Genomic DNA, 22,294 nt, shown 5'->3' with positions numbered 1-22,294 from the left:
ATCCTGTGGCCGTCTGTTTATAGCTCCTGCTACATCGGGCCAACTTCAGAAGTCCAGGCCAGGATCAGAGCAGCCGCTGCCTTTTGCTCCTCCTGGAGGTGGCCTGGTGAGGGAGGCCTGTCCCTTCAACACTGATTCCCCAAATCGCTCTTCTGGCCGGGCTCCAGCCCAGACAGATCCACGGCCTCTGCAGCCAGGCGGTGCGCGTTTGCGTGTGGGGTGGGCAACCACCCGCGTGCGTGAAGGTCCCTGTGTCCATCTGTCCGTGGGAGGGGTTGTCCCTGTGTCTGTCTTCCTATGCGTCCGTCTCTGTGTCCGTCCCATGGTCTGCTGGGGCCGTGGGCTCTGGAGCCTGGGTTCTCTGAGCTTGGGGCAGGGACCTGCCCGGAGACACTCACCTTGCTGGTCTTGAGGATGTCGAACATGAGCTGCAAGCCCTCGGTCACCAGCTCCTCGTTGTATTCCTCCTCCTTGATGGAGCCGAAATCCCGCAGGAGGCTCTGCACCACCGAGTACCGAGACTGGGAGGAGGACGTCCTCAGAGACTCGATCCACACATGCAGCTTCCAGGGGACGCCTGGGCCCGGGCAGGGGAAGGGCAGCAGTCACCCCTGGGCAGAGCGTTCCCTGCGGGGGCCACCGAGCCCGCCTCCCGATGAACCCCTTCCTGGCAGGCTCTCTTGCGATGCGCCCAGTGTCTGCAGAGCAGGGGGCAGCCCCCAGCCCCCTCGGTGTAGCCAGTAAGCAAAGCTTCCGTTCACACTGACGGGCCTCCCTGAGAGATCAGAGGGCACCCGGGTTCGTGTCAGATGAGGTGGAGGAATGCCTCCGGACCAAGTGCAGGGAGCCCGAGCTCTGAAAATCCACAGCTCAGCCTGGGGACTTTCAAGCGCAATCCCAGCACCCACACTGGCCCGACTCCTTGTTGGGTCCTGGACTGACTTATGGAGGAGGACCCACTATAATTACGAGGGGTAGCCCGGGAGACTCGGATACCCGGAGGATATGCAGGGTGCTTGGGGACGCAGGGGCTCCCTGCCTGTCTAGAAGCCTGAAATCAACCCCGTCCTATCGCCCAGCTCACTGGTCTGTTTATGCACATCCAGTGCCACGTAATTACTGTTTACCAGCTCCCTGGAGTGTGTCGGCGGGGCCGCAGAGCAACTTACAACTACTTTGTAAACATCACGACAGTAACTAGTGATGTTTCTGATAATTAGAGGGATTGCTTCTTACTCCCCCACCTCACCATGGGTTAAAAAAGGACCGATGGCATTCCCTACCCCCCACGACAACGTGCGTAACGTTAGCATCCCTGGTTGACCGACTGTATGGAGGAGCCCATTTCACAGAGAAGAACACTGAGGCTGGCTTGCCACAGCAGGGCCACGTGGCCTCCCGCTGCCTTGGCCCAGCGCCGGGCGTTCGTGTGTCATGGCCCCCGGGAGAGTCATCGTGCACTGAGTGCTGATGGTGAGCTGGCACTGGGCTCTGGGCTGCACGTGACGACACCACATTCACAGAGGAGAGTCATCAGCACCAGCGAACGTGGCAGGGCTAGGCTCTCACCCAAGTCTGTCTGTCTGACCAGCCTCCCAGGAGGGAAGGAGAGGTCGGCAGGCTTGCAGACCCAAGGAGGTGGGGAGGTTGGCTGAGGGACTGGAGAGCATCTAGTTGACCAGAAATGTAGACCCCTAGTGCTACAGATGCTCCCAGAGCTACACATCCCAGGACTTGACCAGGGAGGTTGGGGGACCTGAGGGCACAGGGCTGGGGTGAGGCTCTGAGACACATCCCCACGGAGGACTGTCTGAGGCTCAGGGCAGCCCCTGTCCTGCTGTCAGTCACCAGGCCTGGGGGAATTGAGCCCCGCCCTACACTCAGCTACCTGGCCCTCTCCTGGCCTGAGGAGCAGCAGAGCCTGTGTGTGAGTGAGTGAGTGTGTGTGTGCGTGCATGTGCGTGTGTACTGGTACGCTGCAAGGTCTCACCTAGTGCCCGCAGCTCCATGGTGATGTCCACGTAGCCGTGCTCCGCGCTGTAGTACATGGCCTCCTGGAGGGCCTTGGTGCGCGTCCGGCTCAGCCTCACGGTCCCCTCGCTGCCACTGCCCTGGCTCGACGCATCGCTTTCCTCCACGCCCTCAGCCAGGATCTCCTCCAGGGACAGCACGTCTGCTTTGGCCTGCTGCGGCTGCGTCAGGAGCTTCCTCAGGACGTTCCTGTGGGTAAAGGGACAGAGGGTGATGCCTGAGGCTCCCGCCACGGACGGCGCCTGCTGAGCTGGCTTCTGGAGGCCCGTGGTCCAGATGGGCAGCTACGGGGCATCTGTGGGCACAAAGGCTCACGGTCTTCCCCTCCCAGGCAGGCTGGGCCAGGGCTCCCAGCGACCCCCATCCCTGGCCACCTGGGGAGTAAGGGGAAGGTGCAGGAGACCTCTCCCTTCTGCCATCCATGTAGTGACGAGAAGTCGTGGGCTTTGAGACCAAGCAGGTTCTGCCATCCTGTGTGATCTCGGATAGGTTGTTCTACCTCTCTTGAGCCCTGACGGCTTTGTCATCTGTAGGACAGGACGTCAGCATCATGCTGTCCCAGTTAACGTGAGGCCAATGTGATGACCTCAGATGCAGAGCCTGATACCTAGCAGTCCTCCTAAGAGCAGCCAACTTGACACATGTAAACGTGTCCGAAACATAGGACATGCTTGTACTCACTTTCCCTCCATTAGTAAGAATGCAGTGGAGCCGCATTTTATACTGAATTCATTAACATACACAGACGTGTGGAACACGGGATGCTCGACGGAGCATATTCCCGTGTACCGCTGCATTTAACCTGAGCAATCCCATGAACCTCGCCATTCGTGGGCGATGACCACGTCTTGCTCACGGTCACTCTGAGCAGGATGAAGACTCAGACCCAGAGCTTCAAGCCCCAGGCTCGTTCTGTCACAGCCTGTAGGCTGGGGCGCTGGGCAGGCTGCAGCAGGGCCAGGCCCACAGGTCACTGGGGCTGAGCCTCCTCCCAGCGGCCCTGGCCACCCCTCCCCCACCCCTTCCCTTCTGTGTGATGGAGGCCCGGCAGGGACCCCCCGAGGGACCTGGGTCATCCTGCTGTAGCTCTGCCCGTTCAGCAATTTAACAGAGCGCCCGGTCTGGCGTGAGCTCGCACATGACGGTGAGCGCCCACCACACCCACCCAAGGGAGCCCGTGTTCCAGAGAGAGAGTGGGAAGCCGATGAGCAGGGGGCAACTCCACGCGGGGTGAAGGGGCCACAGCGGTGGGGAGGGGTGGGAAACGCAGGCACTGGGCGGGGTAGAGAGGCCTGGAGGCCGTGCCCTGCGAGGTGGTACCTGAGGGCAGGGCTGGTGGAGATGGGTGAGAGCGGGGGCCGGGCGCAGAAGGCGGGGGGCGGGGGGCAGAAGCACGCTGGGCCACAGCAAGGGCACAGTCTGGGCTTGAGGACGGGAAGCAGGTGTCCCGCCTGCCCTCTCTACCTTCTACTCACCTCTTCCCTGTCTCCCTCTGCCCCCTCAGCTGCCTAATGGCTCTGCTCTCAGCCCTGCCCTCTCGCAGCCCCGGCCCCCGCAAAGCAAGGTCCACCATCCGCTCCCGGAGCGAGACGCGCTCTCCTGCAGAGCCACCAGTGGCATCTTCGTGGTGGAGCTGCCTGCTGTGTGGAAGCCTCTAGCGCCCCAGGCCACTGCAGGCACCGCAGAAGCACCCCAGGCATGGGAAGGGATGGGGTCCTGGGTGGCTGCAGGGTGGAGAGCCTCACGGGGGAATGGGAGGGCCTGCTCCAGTCCCACGTCTGCCGGGAACTGGCTGTAGGACCTCTAAGCAGCCCAGCGTCTCCGGGCCTCCAACATCTGGGGCCCCCGAGCTGCCTGAAGCCCCGTCTTTCCGGCTGGTGTGCGTGCAGCCACCCCAGCCCCCACCTCTGGAAGGCCCTCCAGGCCTAGTTCTTCTGCTGAGAGCCTGCTTCACGCCCCCCAGCACACGGGGCAGGAAGCCCGGGCGGGTACCTGTGGCCGTGGGCGGCTGAGTGGCTGAAGCAGTTCATATCCTCGTGGAGGGAGGAGGCCATGCCGTTGGTCTCGAGCATGCTGAGGAGGGGGTCGGCGCCCCGGCTGAGCAGCAAGCTGACCAGTTCGTAGTTCCCTGGAAGACAAGGTGGACCGAGGATGCTTCCACCGCCCGTGCCACTGCCCCTCTGCTGGGCCTGCCTGGGCAGCGAGTGTGGCAGAAACACTGACGATGGGGTGAAGGAGCCCCTGGGACCCAGAAGGAGGGGCTTCAAGGCTCGCCACAGTGGTCTGCGTGTGCAGCTCAGCCAGGCTGGGTGACACCGTGGGGAGGAGCAGGTGGACCCGTGGGGCAGTAGGGGACCCGCACTGGGCAGGGCAGCGGTGTACCTACCGGCTGCAGAAGCCAGCTGCAGGGGTGTCTCTGCATAGCTGTCCTCGCCACCGGTCACTGCCGAGCCCTCCACGTGGGCACCAGCATCCAGCAGCAACTGCCAGGGCACAGGGAAGACACTTCAGGTGGTAGGGAGTGTCTGGGGCACGTGCAGGGAGGCTTTGGGGAGGGGCCTGTAGTTCCCTCCTGTGGCACATGGTAGGGAGTGTCTGGGGCACGTGCAGGGAGGCTTTGGGGAGGGGCCTGTAGTTCCCTCCTGTGGCACATGGTAGGGAGTGTCTGGGGCACGTGCAGGGAGGCTTTGGGGAGGGGCCTGTAGTTCCCTCCTGTGGCACGTGGTAGGGAGTGTCTGGGCATGTGCAGGGAAGATTTGGGGAGTGGCCTGTAGTTCCCTCCTGTGGCACGTGGTAGGGAGTGTCTGGGGCACGTGCAGGGAGGCTTTGGGGAGGGGCCTGTAGTTCCCTCCTGTGGCACGTGACCAAGGACCGGCTCACCCGGGCGTCCAGGCAACCAGAATTTTAGAACTCCTGGTTACCTTCAGGGCTCTAAGTGTCTAGAATCTTCACCTCCACTCCTGTGGCCTTGGACCAAGCCCCTAAGCTATAGGGACCTCTGAGCTATTTCTCCCTTTCAAACAGTTTCCTACAAACTGGCTGCAGTGATCTTTGTAAGAACTCACACAGATGAGCAGAAAAGAAGGCACCACCCCCCAATCAACCGGGGGAAACTGGGGCTCTGGAGGCAACAGAGGTAGTGGGAACGGCAGAGGTGTTAGAGCTGAGTGCCAGTGCTAGCCACAGACCAGTGGGTGACCTGGGGCAGGTACCTCAACTCCCCAAACCTCAGTCTTCCTCATCTGGAAAATGCAAAAGAGGCCCGCCTTGCAGCCTTGCTGGGGATGAAGTGAAACGGTGCTCACCTCTCCATAGGGGCTCAATAACTAGTGGCTTTTAGGGTTCTCATCAGAGAGGTTCGGTGAGCTACCCAAGGCTGGGAAGTGTGGGGCTGGGGCAGAACCTCACTGTCTGGGACACCAGGTGGCCTCTCCCCATTCTAGCAAGGGCCAGTCTTGCAGGGGACAGATGGGGCAGGGCTAACAGATACCAAGCAGCTCCAGCTGAGCCGGCCGGCTTTGCCTTGGGGCAGGGGTGGGTCTGCTTCACCGAGAGGTGACTTCAGCTCCATCTCACCTTTCCTGACCGGCTGCTCTGGAGGGAGCCGCCTTCCAACCCTCCCAGGTTTCCGGAGACCAAAGCCCCCTCAGAGCCCGTGCTTGGCCAGCTAAGGCAACACCACGGCCCCGCCACCTGGAGACCAGGTCCGAGGGGCCCAGGCTGACTTCTCAGCCTCCCCACAGCGTGGAGCATGGGGGCGGCTGTCGGTAGGAGGCCCCGTCAGGCAGAAAGGGCATCGCTGCCTGAGCCAGTGTGCCAAGGTGGAAGAGGAAGAGGCCTGCCCGTCAGGGTGAAAATGGGCACCAGTCCAGGTGAGTCCAGGGCACAGCCCTGCAGGCCAGTCTGGGCTAGCGTGGAACTCTACTCAGGGCCTTAGGAGGACGTGAACCAAAAAGCAGGCAGAATGTGGCAGTCAGCCCACTGACCACCATTTACTGCATCCCTCCTATAGGCCAGGCCTGGGTGCGCAGCGATGAATAGGCCGGACACGACTCCTGCTCTCAAAGGCCCCACAATCTAGCAGACAGCAAGGGTGGAATACGAACTCCCAGGAAGGAGTCTGGAATCCTGTGGGCCTGTGGCCTGAGGAGTGAAGGAGTCTGGGAGCCGAGTGGCAGTGTCACCATGCCCCATCCACGGCTTCCACTTCTAGGCCTGAACCCGCTCCTCACGCCAGCCACAGCTACTGGGACCAAGGTGGGCACAGTGTGGCTTGGCTTGACAGGCGAGCTGTGCCAATCTGAGTCCTCTTTCAGGAACTGGGGAGCTGAGAGACTACGCCTGCTACCAGGGAGGGGCAGAACCGGAAGGACAGCATGCTGTATAGAGCCGGCAGAACTCATGAGGCAGTAAAAACAGCTAAGGGTTGGAAAGATTACTGGAGGAGAGAAACGGAGCACACCTGCACAGATTCCAGATTCCAGCACGCCCCAGGACTCACCCACAGATGCAGAGACGCCAGGCAGGCCTGGTACTACTTGGGCCTGTGTCTTGCTCCCTAAAATTCTCACATGTATCCTCACACTGAAGCCTGCTCCTGGAGGCAGACCAGGTGGGTCTTTGCTGACCAAGTGAGCTAGCGTTAACTAGCGCCTCTGGTGTCTGACTCCAGGCTGCTGCTCACACAGGTAAGGCTGGGGATACGCCTGGGGCTCAACCCACCCAGCAAGATGAGGGCATGCTGCATACCTGGCAGGAGCTCACCTGGACCACAGAGATGTGTCCATGTAGGACAGCAAATGTCAGTGAGGTCCAGTGCCGGCTGTCAGGGTGGATGGAGGGGTGCCTGGGAGAGTTGCTTGGAACCTGGAAAAATAGCACAAATGATCAGTGTTTCCTAGGTCAGTGACATTCCTGGGCAGGTGATACAGCCACCTGAGCTAAGGGGAGCCCTGCAGGGATGGTGACTAGGAGTCAACTCAAGAGCTTTCTACATTCGATTGGCAATGTCTGCCTGGAGTACCCTGTGGAAAAGGCTCAAAAGGATGTTCAATTAGTGATGTCTGCCCTGGGCAGAGAGACAGCAGAGAGGGAACACTTTATGCCTCAGAGGGAGGTAGAGCCAGAAGTATCTGGGGATGGTGGGGATGGCTGGGGATTAGGTTGATAAAATGGGAAAGGTGCTACAGTAACAGAATTACGGCCATTCTCTCTGCTCGACTCCCCTCTGAGCTCACTTCGTCTCTGACAGAAAGTTCAAATCTTGAGGAAAAACCCTCTTTGCTAACTGTGATCTCTGTGCATCTTGCATCTTCAGTCCTCTGAGACACGTCTAGTTGTCCATAGCATCACAGCCAGCATGGATGACGAAGACCTTGGGGTGTTCTCTTGCTGGGTTAGGAGCCCGGTGCAGCCCTTGGGGGCTTTCTCACCTGGATGTCCAAGTTTGCTCCAGCATCAATTAACATCTGGACCATCGCTTCATCCCCAGCAGCACAGGCATACATCAGCGGCGTCATACCCTACATGAACCAAAGGCAGATGCTAAACTGTCTGCAAACAGAACATGAGGACACGTGTTCCATAGGTGTCTGCCCCAGAAACCAGATCCAGGTCTTCCTGCTTGACCAGCTGCTCATCCTGAACAATCCTGTGTCTTGTGCTGAACAAGACAACCTGCCCCTCCTAGGCCCACTGGACGTATGACACCTGAAGGATGAGGAGGGGACATTTCCATGAGCACTACAGGTCGCCAGAAGGGCAAAGGGCACAGGCCCCATGGCCAGACTCTGGTGCAAAGGCTACTTCTGCTGTAAACTTTGCACAACTTACTTGTACTCCTCTGTGCCTCAGTTTCTTTATCTTTAAAATGGGAATAACAACAGTATCTACCTCATTAGGTTGTTGTAAAGAGTATGAGTTACTATGTATAAAGTGCTTAGTACAGCTAACTAAGGATAAGCTAACTAATTAACATAACACAACACTACCACTGCTACTATGTTACACTGCCACATCCAAACCCACCCCAGGCCCTGTACTGGTAAATCACCGTGTGAAGTGACTTACATGCATCGTCTCATTTAATGACCATACCATCCTTATTAGGGAGGTTCTGTTATTGTCCCCACTTCACAGACGAGAAGCAGAGAAGGGGATTAACTTGCCCAACAGTCACACGGTAAGTAAGAGGATGAACTCAGCTGGAACCCAGGTCTGCCTCAGCTGCGAAGCTCTCCCCTGAGGCATCTCACGGAGGGTGGAGAGGTTGACTTTAACATCTCGTGCTGTGAGCACTTCTGAGCGTTTCTGAAAGCTGAGCCCCAATCCCTCCCTGAGTGTAGGTGGGCGATTAACGGAGCTGCCTCCCTGGCGGGGAATCTCCTCGGTGGCCAGTAATAGCAAAGGCAACGGTGGAAAGTGTTATTCCACAGCTGGATGCTGGCAAGCGTTTGTCTGGAGCCCCACGATGTTACTTATTAGGTTATCTGTGTGTAGACAAGATCTCCTTACCTCATAAATCCTTGCCTAGTGCCCAGAGATAAAGAAATGGCCCGAGATTAATCACGGGTGAGAGGCCTTTTTACCCACAGATCGTTCTGCAGACACTGAGGCTGAGGGAACAAACAGGACCGAACATTTAGAGAAAAGCCCGCTGCCACCGAGTGAGAATCTGGCTTTGTTTTATTCCCCTTGGCACATGCTTGACTTCTTTTTTCTCCACACATCTGAACATGATTCGGAGTGTAAACCAGGCTACAAGCCTTCTAAGGAGAAACTGCTTTTTTTGTGTTGGCCCCTCCCCACTGCAGGCACCTAAAGAGGCCAAATCAAAAGAGGCTGATTAACAGATTTCAGGGATGATCATCACCGTATCAACAACACAAAACTGGACGGACCTTTATTGAGCATCTACTATGTGCCTGATGTGAAAGCCTCACGATAACCCTATGGGGCGGGTACTTTATTCCCACATCTTAGAGGTGAGGGGACAGGCTCAGAGGGGTGCTTGTCCAAGCTGCCACAGCTCTGACCGGAGGGCTAAACTCCAGGTCCGTCTGAGGCTAGTGTCCATGGGCTTCCCCACTGCACTGCTGGAGAAAGATGATGACCCCCCAGGATGAAAGCCCCATAGCCTGCATTGACAGAGGCACCTCGGGGAGATCCCAGGACCCAGCCTGTCGCCTCCCTGAGCTCGGCTGCAGCATACCTGTCCTAGCACGCGCCCGACTGTCCCGCCCCGACGCTCCTGCCCCCAGCATCTCCTTTCCCCAGCAATGCCTTCCCCACTCCTCTCCATTGCATCCCACCACCCCTCACTCCAGCTTGGCCCAGATCCCCCAGGAGAAAGCCTTCCCTGGCTGCTCAAGCCCGACCTGTCAAAGTCCACTCTGGCTTGGGTTCGCCAGGCACCTCATCATGCTCTCCACCATGCTGTCATCTCATCCGAGAGGGCTATGTGACCCTTCAGCTGTCATTTAACTTCCCTCATGCTTCTGTGTGGGTTTCTAAACCCATATAGGAAATCCATTACCTATATATTGCAGAGCTCACAAAACTACATCGAATACACAAACTGCATCTTCCACAGTGGTGAAGAGCCTGGGGTTGGACCACTTGGGTTCTTCTAATCCCAGCTCTGCTCCTTACTAGTTGTGTGACCGCTGTACCTCAGTTTCCTTATCTATAAAATGGGGATGATACCTACATCGTAGGGCTGTGGTCAAGATTAAATGAGTTCCTCTGTGCAAAGTGCTTAGAACAATGCCTGGAACACAGTGAGTGCTATATAAATGTTAGCTATTCACAGCAAAAACAAAAATAAAGCAAGCCAAAAAAGTCAAGTTAAATTCTACCTAAAGTTGTTAATTGCCTCCAACACTTCCTCTCCCCTTTTCTGGCTTCATTTAACACCTTAGCACTTTTCACTAACATACTCGTGTGTGTGTGTGTGTGTGTGTGTGTGCGTGTGTGTGTGTGTGTGTGTGTGTGTGTGTGTGTGTGTGTGTGTGTGTGTGTGTGTGTGTGTGTGTGTGTGTGTGTGTGTGTGTGTGTTTCTCAGTATCTGTCTCCTCTAATGTTAACTCATGAAGGCAAGGATTTCTACAGGCCTGGAACGTGGCAGGCACACAGGATGCTCCCAATACAAGTCTCAGTGATTATGATCTAGAGCTCGCTATCAAGCTGACTCCTCTGGACTCTTTCCCAGCCCTGCACCCTATGGGGCAACCTCCAGCCTTCCAGTGAGGGGAAGCAGAATCCCTGTTACAAAGGATTTCCAAGGGGTGTTAGGGAAGTCTCTGAGTTGACATTGTACCTGGATGGCAGGGCACGATTCAGGAAGCAGCCCACCTCTTAGAGCACAGAGCTGAGTGGGCGGGTCTCAGGTTTGGGACAGAAGGGATTGTGCCACCGGCTCCAGAGGTCACGAACCCCTGTGGACTCTGGTCCTGAGCCTGGCTGGCGGAGCGCTCAGAACGCACCTGGTCATCCATGGTGTTCACCCCGTCGGGACCCAGGGCCTCGATCGCCTGACTGATGAGGTCTGTCCTCCCGCAGTTGAGCATGCGGAAACCCAGGTCCTGGTTGAATTTTTCAGTAGCCGCTGGGGCATCCACCCTCCGGAAGGAACTGAAACAGCATTCGGGTCTGCGCAGAAGAGACCAGGGTGTGTGAGCATGGCTCTTCCTGCTAGGACATGGCCTCCCTATGAGAGGTGACACAACTGTTCTGGGCTGATGTGTGGTGTGAGGATGAGGTTGGGGGGGGAGGACTGGGAATTACTATCTAATCGGCAGTGACTGGCCTTGTCACGCTCGGTGACAGGAAGAGCACATAAGTCGGCTGTTCTACAAACACGTTAAAGACATGCTCTGAGCTCTTGGGAGCTGTCAGTTGTCAGAGACAAGGTTCCCATCTAACATAATCTCTCAGGGGACTGCTCTGAGGAGGAAGAAGCTCCAGCTTTTGGGCCTTGGGCCACAGCTCTTGGCTGTATAGTTTCTGCACAGAGAAGGGCGCACTCTCACTCTCTCAGTCATCGAGGCCAAGCTCCAGTTCTTGCCTCTCCATCCTCTCCCCTCAGTGCTTCCTGGTGAGGCCCCGAAGCAACAAAGAGACAGCAGAGAGTGGCCCAGACTCCCATTGCAGCCAAGCCATCCTACCAAGGAGAGTCACAGATAAAACCTGCGTCTGCAGAGGGCCCACAGGCTTCCAACAGGTGGCTTCAGCCTGGAGTCGTGATTATGCCAAAGAGTAAAAAGTACATGCCACAGAACGAGGTCCTGGCATTTGCAATGGAGACAGAAGACAAAAAAAAAAAAAAAAAGCAAGGCTCTTCCAGGTCAAGCATGGCCAGGGGAACGCTTCTCTGAAACAACTTCAGGAGGCCAGTCCAATACAAGAGAGGCACATTGGGAAGGTAACTAAGAGCCCAGGCTTGGGGCCATACGGGCCTGGGTTCAAATTCGGGCATGGCCACGTTGCTAGCTGAGTATCTCTGGGCAAGTTACTGTTCCTCCTGACCATCAGTTTCTCCATCTGAAACATGAGCATTAAAGCCCCTTCTTCTCTGAGGTTGTCACAAGGACTGAGAAAGTGCACGTAAAAAGGAAGGGCTCAGAGCCGGTCTGCACCTAGAAAGTGCTCCAGAAAATGGTGGTAACCGCAGGAAGGAGGCCCACTTCTGCTGCATACCCCCAAATGGCCCGAAGAGTCAGACTGCGAAAGCTCTCCCACCCAAATCCAAATGGGAGTCTGCCCTGCGGGCCCGACCCGTGGCTGCAGAGGATGCACCCGAGAGCAGCCAAGGTCCAGAACACATCAGTTCCGACAGGTGCGCTTGTGCAGAGAGCACCTTAGCGCAGCTCGAGCGGACCGCCTGCAGCCCCTGCCTGCTGCCCGCTCCGGACCCAGGAGGAGGAGGGAGCAGAGGGCTGACCGGGGGCTGGGCATGGAGACGCCCCCCCGCACCCCCCGCCTCCCTGGTTCCGTACTTGAGCTGCCGGGGCTCACAGTCCAGGCCGGGCAGCAGCAGCCGCGCCGCCTGGCGGATGTCGCCGCTGTCCACGGTGAGGCTGCGGCGGTGCTCCGCGTAGGTGATGGCCACGCGCATCCACTCCATCAGCGGCGGCAGCAGCATGAAGGGCCTGGGAGGCAGCAGAGAGAGGGGGTCAGGCCTGGGCGGTCTGCTCCCTGAAGCACAGAAGGGGACCCCCTTCGGCACCCACTCTCAGGACAGCCGCGGAGGCTGGGTCCCCTGCAGCCTTCCGGCTGCGGGAGGTGGAGGGGGCCTGACTCTTCTCACGGAGAGCGCGATCTGCCCCATTCTACAGGAACTCAGTCAGGACTCGGAAGGAACCCCTGTCGTGGGCCACGAGCAGAGCCTGAGGGCCTTAGGTGGCCCATCAAGGAAGGGGCTTGCCAGCATGTGGAACTGGGGACTCCTGTCCCCTCCACAGAATTCAGACGGGGTCTCCCTCTCTGCAGAGGGGAGAGGATGCCTGCCTTCTGGGTGCTGGGGTGCAGAGGAAAGAGTCGAACAGACCCAGGCTCCAAACCCAGCTGTGCCCTTCATCACCACAGACCACACCCCGAGGCTGTTTTCTTCTTCACTTGTGAGATGGGGCAGTCCCCACTTCTCAGGATCATCGTGAGGCCACGTGAGACGACACATGGCACACTACCTGTGTGTGGTTGACAGCCACTCCCTCCTCAACTGAGCCCCGGGCTGAGGTGGGCCTATGTCGCTTCCTGTGGCAGGCAGGGTGGCCCCAGGCTGGCGCCCGAGGTCCTCCAGGGAGGACCTGTCCCAGGACCTATGTCACACCCAGAACCCATGGCCACGGTGTGGGGCAGCTAGGAGGAGGCAGGGAGAGGCGGTTGGTCCAGCAAGGCCTCTGAGCTACAAACTCAGGGGGTACCGGTCACAGGCGTTCTGGGTGCCAGTAGGGGGCACCATTCACAGGACAGCGACTAGTGCCCCCTGGTGCTGAGCAATACCATGGTCCTGCCGCTCAGGGCCGGTCCCTCCCCGCCCCAGGCCCTGCCGTCCCTACCCCACCAAGCTTGACTCTGGTCCTCCGCCCATTCCGGCCCATCCCCCACGGTGAAGACCTCGGAAGACCACTCCACAGCCCAGCAGACCCCATGCTGTGGAGGGGCCCCGACTGCCCGTCTTGGCTTCATGCCTACCGCCCCCCATGCCCCCTCCACACCCCACTTCATCTGATACCCTGGGATCCTTGTGCGTTAGGCCTTGTGCTGTTGCCATCTTTCCCCTAGACACGCAAAGAGGTACTCTGTCCAGGAAGACGACCTCCACCCTCTCCCCTCAGCTCCTGAGTAAATCAACTGCGGGGAGTCACCTCAAGATGCCCTCACATGGCTGATCTCAGATCTCAAAAGCTTAGGTCACTTCAAAGTTTGCAAAGCTTCTCTTCTTGAGGGCAAAGGATGCTTTCACTTCTTTCTTTATTTATTTATAAAGAGAATCGGATGGGATTCTTGAACGTGGTTCATTTGGAAATTATTTTGATGTCCTGGTTCTGTCATTTCTGAAAATATTTCTAGGTTAGAGTCATTTCACTGGTGCACTGAGTGTACCAATCGCTATGGTGACAAGGCGGCCACAGGCTGGGAAAGCCTTGTAGCCTTGGCCTTCAAGGATGCCCAGAACCTCACTCAACTTACTTTCCAAGCCTGGCTCACACCTTTCATCAGGACACACCTGACCGTCAGGCATTCGTGGTTCTCAAGCCCACCCTGCCCGTTCCCACCACCACAAGAACGAACCAGCTCTCACCTCTGCCCATCCAGATCCTATTGATCCTCAAGGCTTAGTTCCAATGCCACTTCTTTCTAGAAGCCTCCCCACATCCCTTTTCCAAAGAAAATAATCTCTTCCTTCTCCAAGATCCCTTACAATTCTATTCCAGAATGAATGCGTCTCATCTTCCTGACTAGATTATTCCTCTTCAGGACAAGAACGATGCCTTCCTCATCTCTGGTTCTCTAAAATGTACCCAGCGCAGGTCCTAGACACAACAGATCCTCAATAAACCGAATGACTGCAAGGATGGCCAAGCATCAGGAACGTGGCATAATGCATCCAAGTTATCAGTTCTGGACCGAGTCCTGTTTCTGCCCAGAAGAGAATGGCATATACTTTTCAGAGTCACAACGTGGACCCGTTAGAGTGGGAAGCCAGGACCCTATGGTGGGGGGAGCTTGTAGAATCCAGGAAGGAACAACAATCCCTTTGTGAATTACTCCCGTTTCCAAGATCTTCTTTAATTGTGAATGCCCATTTGAATTCCCCCCAAATGTTAGTTTGGAATTTTATAATTCTTACACTCCAATGCTACAAGGCAAGCTCAGAGACATACTTCTACATGTCAGTCCTTCCGACCCAAGGGGAAGGTTTTATCTAAACCACCAGCACTGGAGACTGAAGGGTGAACAAAAAGACGGTTCGTGGATTTGCCAGCCATTCTTCCCTATTGTGGCCAACGGCCAAGACAAAGAGCCGCGTGTGGCCGCGAATGCTCTAAGCAGCATCTCCCAGCTGCACTACGGGAAATCCAAGAGGGAACTCAGGAAACCATGAAGTCTAATCAGATGGTGTCATGATTCATTCTCCCGCCTTGTGCCTCTTATAACTCGGCACAAGAAAAGACGCAGTGTTGATAACAGGTGGGCAGATACTGGGGATGGGTTCATTCAGCCTCCATTCTACCATCTTAGCTGAAGACGTGGAAAACTGAAAACTACATTTCCCAGACTTCTTTGCAAATTAGGCTTCACCATTAAGACGAAGCTGCACGAGATCTGGTAAATGGATGTGAGGCGGAGGCCGCCTTTGTGTCCCCTTTGCTTGTTTCTGCTAGCAAGCCAACTCATAAAACAGGAGGGATTTTTTCCCCCTACAGAGCATTCCGGTGTCCATTTCCCAGCTTCCTGAGTGCTCCAGAGGCAGCAGTACTGCTACTGAAGGCAATGGCAGAAGCTTCTTGGCTCCAGCTTCAATCCTGAATTGCAGTTCCCAGGGTTATCTCCGAGGGAGTAGCCACCCTGATAGCAAGTTCTGTATTGTCCTTGGAGTCATTCCTGGAGGTTCAGCCTTGAACCTACTCCTTGAGTCCTTCCAATGATTCTTTTGGCACCAAATTCCCTGCATTAAATCCCTTCCTGTTTAAAACACCTGATGTGTTTTCTGTTTCCTGAATTGCACACTGATTAATATTCTTCAACATACAAAAATCCTTCAGGGTTAACATTGTCACTCTGCCTCTGGGGTGGTGGCTGGTGCCCACCTGTCCACAAACAAGGCCATTGCGGCCCCCCAAATGACCCCTTCAGGCCTTTCTCCTTGGTCTACCCACCTCCCTGACCTGCGGCCCATGGGAAGGTAAAATGATAAGCAATTCATGGACTTTCTCAGTAACATCCTTCCCTTGGCCTGTGGGTTCCAGGCTACTATTTCCTTTCTGGTAATTGCATCTAGCCCACTGGGTATGCTGAGAAACTGGCCTGCATTACTGGACATTCTGGAAAATCCCTATAAAAACTCCCATCTGTACCGGCCATGGCTGCATCCTGACTGTGGAGTGAAAAGGCTCTAGAGGAGCAAAGCTGGGAATGACTGAGTATGCGTCATCCCCAGGGTCTCTCTGCTTGGTTCCCTCGCAGAGAAAAAAGCCTGTTTCCCTCTTCTTGCCCTTTCCCTAGGCTGAGTGTGGCTGCAAGCCACTGACCTCCCCCTTTGCTGGGTCTGGCACCACGGAGCAGCGGTTCTCAAGCACTTTGGCCTCAGGATGCCCTTCGTACTCTTACAAATTACTGAGGCCCCCAAAGAGCTTTTATTTATGTGTATTGTTCTAGCGCTAATTATTGTATCAGAAATTAAAACAGAGACTTCAGACATCTGAATACACAAACTCATATCCCGTCAGCCATCAGAGTGACACTATGCTCACCTGTCACACAGCTTCTGGAAGACTCCCTGGAAACTTGTGAGAAAATGAGTGAGAAGGCAAATAACACCTTATTATTGTGAATATAATTTTGACCCTGTGGACTCCTGAGAAGTCTCATTGAGAACCACTGCCTTAGACAAATGTAGTCGATCCCTGAGGCAAGGCTGCTCTCAGGCGTGGGGCTGGGATTCTGTCCCAGTCCAGCCAGTTCTAGAATGGTGTGTGTTTTATGTGCGTGCTCCCGGCCTAAGGACCTGAGGATCCCACACTGAATCCTCACTGGGAGACAGCCCTAGTTTTAGGAAGCAGCCGAACCGGCTCTGTAACCTTGGGCAGATCATTACCTTCTTTGGGCCTGTTTTTCTTTTAAAGATGGTGTTAAGTCAGTGGTTTCTAGACATTTTCCATCACGAGAAACCCTTTTGCTGTTATTTCACAGCCTCCACATGACAACAGCTGTACCTACTATACCGAAGTCAAGAGCATAGGCTCTGGTGGGAGACGGCCCTAGGCTGCAATCCATTGCACTCCCAATGAATTAAACTGTGATCCTGTGCAAGTTATTTTATCTCCCTTAGCCTCAGCTGCCCCATCAGCAAAATGGGTATAAATAACAGGACCACCTCACAAGACGGTCAGAAGTTATGTACATAAAGGGCTTAGCACAGCATCTGGCACGTGGTAAGTTCTTGGTAAAGGTTAACTATTACTACCATTTTAGTGTCTGTTGATAGAGAAAATACATAATAGCAGAAAAGGCTATAGGAATCTGGTCCTATTAAATGCCTCAGCTCCAGCCTTCTTCAAGTCCAGCCAATTCCCTCTCCACACACTCCAACCCTCCAGCAAGTATAAACATGTAAAGCTTGCAAAAGCCTGCCAGCGAGCTGCCCACCACCCACTCATAAAACAGAGCAACAAACACAACCGCTAAGTGGAGTGTGCTCTGGAGACCGTTTCTGGCCGTGCAGACACTCGGCCTCGGCTGTCAAGAACCTTGAAGAGGGGAAGGGACAACGACAACACAGACCCAGGGGCCATGGGGTCAGAAACATGCAAGGTGGTGACAGGGTGCGCAAGGGATGACTGTGAGGGACCTGCCGCCCCTAAATGCCGTTGGTGGCCTAACCAACCTCAGAAACACCACACACACACACACACACACACACACGCACGCACGCACGCACGCACGCACGCACGCAAGCGCATCCGCATCCGGTCAGGCTGCTACCGTGACAAACAAAGCCACTTAAAAGGGTCACCGACTGGGAGCATTTGTCTTTGTGTGCATAAAATAGCAACTAATGTCACGTGGGGGGAGGTGTAAAATACACCAGAGAAAACGGGTCTTTAACAGGAAGGGGGGTGAAGAGGAGGAAATAGAGACCCGGGGAGGCCGAGCATCTCACCCAAGGTCACAGAGCCCTGTAGCAGCAACAGGGGGCCCAGCCCCATGTGTCATGACTCAGTTTCTCTTCCTCTCTCTTTAAATTAATCATACAGATGAGCCTGAGAATAGCAAGCCAATGGGCTCACAAGGTCCTTCAATAGGACCAGGCCTGCAAAAGCCATTTTTGCCTGTTAAAAAAGTGAAAGAGAATAAACTTCTTAAGGCCTTGGTTTTAAGAGGTCCCTACAGCCTGGGGAAAAACAAAAACCTCTGCCCCACTCAGCAAGCATATGATTGATTGGGATTACAGTCCTATAAGCAGTGTCTTAACAACATGAAACAGGAAACGCCTCCAATTTCCAGCTCAAAGCAGGCTCTGTTCTTCCTTGAGGTGGGCAGGGCCTTAGGGAGAGAGTCAGGTTGGTAGATGGGGCACAAGCCTGGAACTGGAAGCCCAGGCGTGAGAAGGCCTTGTGCCTCTGTCCCCAACTGGCAGGCCAAGTCTGGGGCCAGCAGGTATGTCCTCTCTGCGCCCACCCACGAGGACTGGGTTCAAATACTCAGGCAGGCAGATCTGGGAGGTGCCCACTGGCTGGGCAGGGCCTCGAGACCCGGCCTGAGCTCAGCCCTGGGAAACCGGGCAGTGGTTTCTTAACTTCCACTGTTGGCTGGGAGGACACAGGACTCTGGGGTGCAGGCCTGGCTGGGAGGGTCTGGGGAGGCCCATGTTGCCTTAGAGTCCACCCTGCCTGTTAGCATCCTTAGTCTAGGAGAGGATTCTCACAGGGACCGGCTACACAGCTGCAGGTGATGGTCAAGGGAGGGGGCAGCCAGAATGTCTCCCACCCTCAGCCCTCAATTCTTGCACCGACTCTGCCCCACCTTCAGGGGAATCACTGCTGAGCACTGGCGTTGAATGGGGTGACCTTCCCCCCAGATCCATCATTCTCAGGGACCTTGCTGGGAAGCACACCGCTTCCACGCCCTACCCTGCTGTGCCGCCTGGGCTGGGAGCTGGCAAGCGGCACCGTCAGGAACCTGAGAAGATGCCAAGCTTTTCCCAATCAAGCGACAGCTCTTCAAGCAGAGACTGCTCTAGGAAGGTCAAGGTCGGCTCTGCTCTGCCAGCTCTGAGGCCCTCACCACAGGTCCCCCAAGATTTCTGGAGGGCCACAGCGGCTGAACACCAAGCCAAAACATCCATGGAGAATGAAACCAACATTGTCCCAAATGAAGTCAGATTCCACTCCCAGTACAAAGGAAGCGATTCTAGTCTGGTTCACATCTTGGACTAATTCTTTTTCTAGAATTGCTTGGTAAACCAGAATGGTTTGGCTCAGCTTGGAGTCAGAGCCGGGCAGGCATCTCTCTTCTGACCCCGGGGCCTATCTCCTCCGGCAGCCCCGCTGCCTCAGACCCTGTAGCTGACCCCTGGCAGAATCTCCACGTGGGGTCAGGTGACTTCTGTTAGAGGCAGGGCTTAGGACTTTCTTCTGGGAAATACACTTTTCTTATTAAAACCCATCTGGTACAGATTAGAGGCACTAGAAAACCTCCAGTTGCTCAGATATGCATATGGATATAAATTTAGATTAGAACCAAGTCATGATTAGCTGTGAACGATTTCCCTGCCTCTTCCCATTGGCTGCCCGTCAGGGAACCTAAACGTGAGCTGTGGGATGGGAGGCCAATTGGGTAACAATCGGGGCATCCTGGCCTGGCTCCGGGGCATCCAGGAATAACTGGGGAACACAAACAACTAACGTGTACAGAGCATTTGCTAAACACGTGGCATTGTTTTAAGCCCTTTATATCTACTGACTTATTTCATCCTCATATCTACTTTATGAAACAGGTACTATTATTATCCCCATTGTACGCATGGAGAAACTGAGGGCTGGAGAGGTAAAGTAACGTGCTCCAGGTCACGCACCTAGTAAGTGGCAGAGCTGGGATGTGGTCCCAGGCGGGGTACCCCCCATGTCCAAGCTCCCAAATAGTGTACTCCACTGCCACTTAGCTTCTTAGTAAGCTGGCCCTGGCTTTCCATTTTTCTGGACCTGGACATCCTGGGGACTAGACCACTTCTGAGAGGGAAAAGGAGTGCTACTGCCAACAACACTGGGACAGCAGGCATACATGAGAAGTGTCTCAGGCAAACACAAACACCTGGTCACCCTGGCATTAGGCACTGGGGTAAGGCACCTTGCCTGGCTCATGGGTCTCCTCCAGGCAGTGGGAGGCCCTCCCTCTCTGCCCACCCGCCCCGAGCCTGGTCCCCATTCTGCCCTCAGCACTGCACCCTCACAGCACTTTGCATTTGGTATCATTTTGTTTGTTCGCATTCTTTGTGTCTGCTTTCCCCTTGGACTATAATTTCTCTGAAGGCAGAGACTGTTTTACTTACTGATGCTGCCCATCCCCCAGCACAGAAGCCCATGTTAGAAACTCAACCTTTGAATTCAGAAATGCATAGCCCAGGGAATTCCCTGGCGGTCCAGTGGTTAGGGCTCTGCGCTCTCACTGCCGAGGGCCTGGGTTCAATCCCTGGTTGGGGAACTAAGATCCTGCAAGCCGCGCGGTATGGCCAAAAAAAAAAGAACAGAAATGCATAGAACGTTTCTCACTCCTAGAGGCAAAGCCTCCTGGCTGCTAACATGTTCTCAGGGGTCCGCTCTTACTCCAGGACTCTCTGCAGGGCTCCCGAGCTCTAAGTCAGGCAGGTGAGCTCCTGAAATGGGGACGTGCTTCGTCTTCCATTCTTGGAGGCTTGGGCTGTCTTGGGTATTAACAAATGGTTCTCTTCAGAAAAAAAGAAAATATTTCCCTGATAAAAAGATAAGCATGCCGCAGGAGAATCTTCTACCCAGGAACAGCTTCCTGGGGGAGCTCGGCTGACGGGGGCTAAGGTGGTTTCTGGGAGGGCAGCTAGGATGGCACGTGGAGCCGTCTCAGGGAGGGGACGGCAGGTGTGGTTCAGCAGACGTCCATGTGGCCCTGAGCCGCGATGGAGGGGACACGGCCATCTGTCTTTGGTAACTGGGCCTGACTCCAGGGTGGCCTCTTACGTGGGTGGGATGGTACAGATTTCACTGGAGGCTGCATGCGGGCACCGCCCCTCCACCCTCTCCCCTACAGCAGGGAGGGCTCTGAGTGCTGCAAGGGCCAGGGCCTCTATCCAGCCCATTTCTCAGGCCAAGGCTCCCCTGTGTGGCGGCCTGGCCGGCAGGCGGCCTAGCTGGCAGGCAGCTGGCAAAGCAGGCCAGAGCATCGCTGCTACCCACACAAGTGGAATGGAGCCCAGTGAAAGCAGGCCTCCCTCTCTCCGCGTGGCTGGGGTGTGGCTCCCTTGGCCTCGCGGCTGCACCTTACCTTCGGGGCTCACTGCTGCACGAAGATGCAAGAGACTCAGAATCACCCAGGCTCGGCGTCTGTGATGGCTGACAAGAGACCACAGCTCTTTCACCCTGTGGAAGCCAGACAGTCAAGGGCCTCCAACCTGTTCAAACACACACCCCTTCTTTTGAACACACACTTTCAGAATCATGGTGAGGGCACTGCCACCAGCGATTGGCCTCTGCCAGCAAGTCAGCTTGGGAGGGCCCAACGGCTTAGCTCTCCTGCTCCATTGACCCAACAGGCAGCTGCTGGGCAGTGGGCCAGGGGTGGGGTCATTTATTTACAGTCTCTGAATAGGTGTTCCTGTCCGGATTCAGCTGAGTATTGTCACACAGCACCCGCCTTCCCCACCCCCCACAGTCTAAGGCAGAAAGGTGACCCATTCACACTGTCAGGTAAAGAGTTTCCAGAAACTTCCAGGAGGAGGTAGAGGCATGGGGCTCTTGAGGCCTGGCGGGAGATTCCCGACCGGCAGCTAGTGGCTTTGACCTGAGCTGGAGACGGCGGTGCACTCTGACCTGGCCAGAGGAAAAGGCTCCCAGCACTTGACCCTGCTTTCTGCACCCACGGCCCAACTGCAGCCTCAGGGGGGACGCTGGCACTGGCTTCTGAGCAGCAAAACCACATTGCTAAGACTTGCTGAGGGCCTACTACGTGCCAGGTAAGAGGCCATTCTGAAAACGTCACCCTCTAACAGCCACCCTGCAAGGGTGTTTTACAAATGTGGAAACCAAGGCTTTGAGAGGTTTGGACACACGTCTGAGGTCACATAGCTAGCCAACGGCGATCTGTCTGGCTCTAAAAAGAGAGATTCCGAGGTCCTTCCCGAGACCAAACTGCTATACGCCAAGTGCTCTGAGCCTGCTGGCTGGTGGAGAACTGGGAGGCAGAGCGTGAAGGAGAAAAGAGTCGCCCCAGTGCGCCCGCTGCCCCACTCTGCCCAACTCCAGCCTCCGCGCCCATAGCCTCAACAGTCCTGAAGGCAGCAGGGAACGGGGTGCTGGGCTGGGCCCCAAAGGGACACTCTGGACCCCTTAAGAGCTTTCTTCCCCCAAATCTCAAATATTAAAGCAGCAAAGGAAGCGGCTGTCAGAGGCAGTTGGTCTTGAGGGAGGAGGGAAACCTGGGGAGCCAGCTGGCAGGCAAGTAGGAGCAGGCCAGAAACCAGCCCAGCTGGACTCCAGACATCGCCCGAGCTCCTATCCTGGCCCATCCTCGGCGTCTGCAAAGTCCACAGCTCAGCCTAGGAAGGCGCCTTCTGTAAGAAAGCAAACTCCATTCCCTTCAGTTGGGACTTCCCAGCACCCAGGCGCCCTCTGGGAGACAAAGGGCATTGTGGCGGCCCCGCGACAAAAACACCCCTGGGGCTGGCAGTTCCCAGTCTTCTTCTTTTCTGTGGGGACCCGTGGGCGCAACAATGGGACAGGAAATCACACGCAACAGGCAGCCCCGGGGGCATTTGTCAACAGCTGGGTCGGGATCCTGTTCTTTCTCCAGC

General features: G+C 55.8%; 1 protein-coding gene across 2 annotated transcripts in view; it reads right to left on the bottom strand.

Moving 5' to 3' along the window:
* The window catches only part of ABTB2 (ankyrin repeat and BTB domain containing 2), a 182,313-nt gene that overhangs the window by 9,334 nt on the left and 150,685 nt on the right, over positions 1 to 22,294 (bottom strand). The window contains exons 4-11 of one of the 2 annotated variants that reach the window (XM_060159430.1): positions 12,027 to 12,179; positions 10,515 to 10,680; positions 7,464 to 7,553; positions 6,781 to 6,897; positions 4,418 to 4,514; positions 4,024 to 4,159; positions 1,991 to 2,220; positions 399 to 577 (exon numbers count right to left, since the gene is read on the bottom strand). In XM_060159430.1, coding sequence (XP_060015413.1) covers positions 399 to 577; positions 1,991 to 2,220; positions 4,024 to 4,159; positions 4,418 to 4,514; positions 6,781 to 6,897; positions 7,464 to 7,553; positions 10,515 to 10,680; positions 12,027 to 12,179 — 1,168 coding nt within the window. The remainder of the gene's footprint in view (positions 1 to 398; positions 578 to 1,990; positions 2,221 to 4,023; positions 4,160 to 4,417; positions 4,515 to 6,780; positions 6,898 to 7,463; positions 7,554 to 10,514; positions 10,681 to 12,026; positions 12,180 to 22,294) is intronic. The other variant, XM_060159431.1, reaches the window with a different exon arrangement.

The sequence above is a fragment of the Lagenorhynchus albirostris genome, chromosome 9 (genome assembly GCF_949774975.1).
Source record: "Lagenorhynchus albirostris chromosome 9, mLagAlb1.1, whole genome shotgun sequence".
NCBI lineage: Eukaryota > Metazoa > Chordata > Mammalia > Artiodactyla > Delphinidae > Lagenorhynchus > Lagenorhynchus albirostris.
Note: the sequence above shows the minus strand (reverse complement) of the source record. Positions and strands in the feature narration are given on the sequence as shown.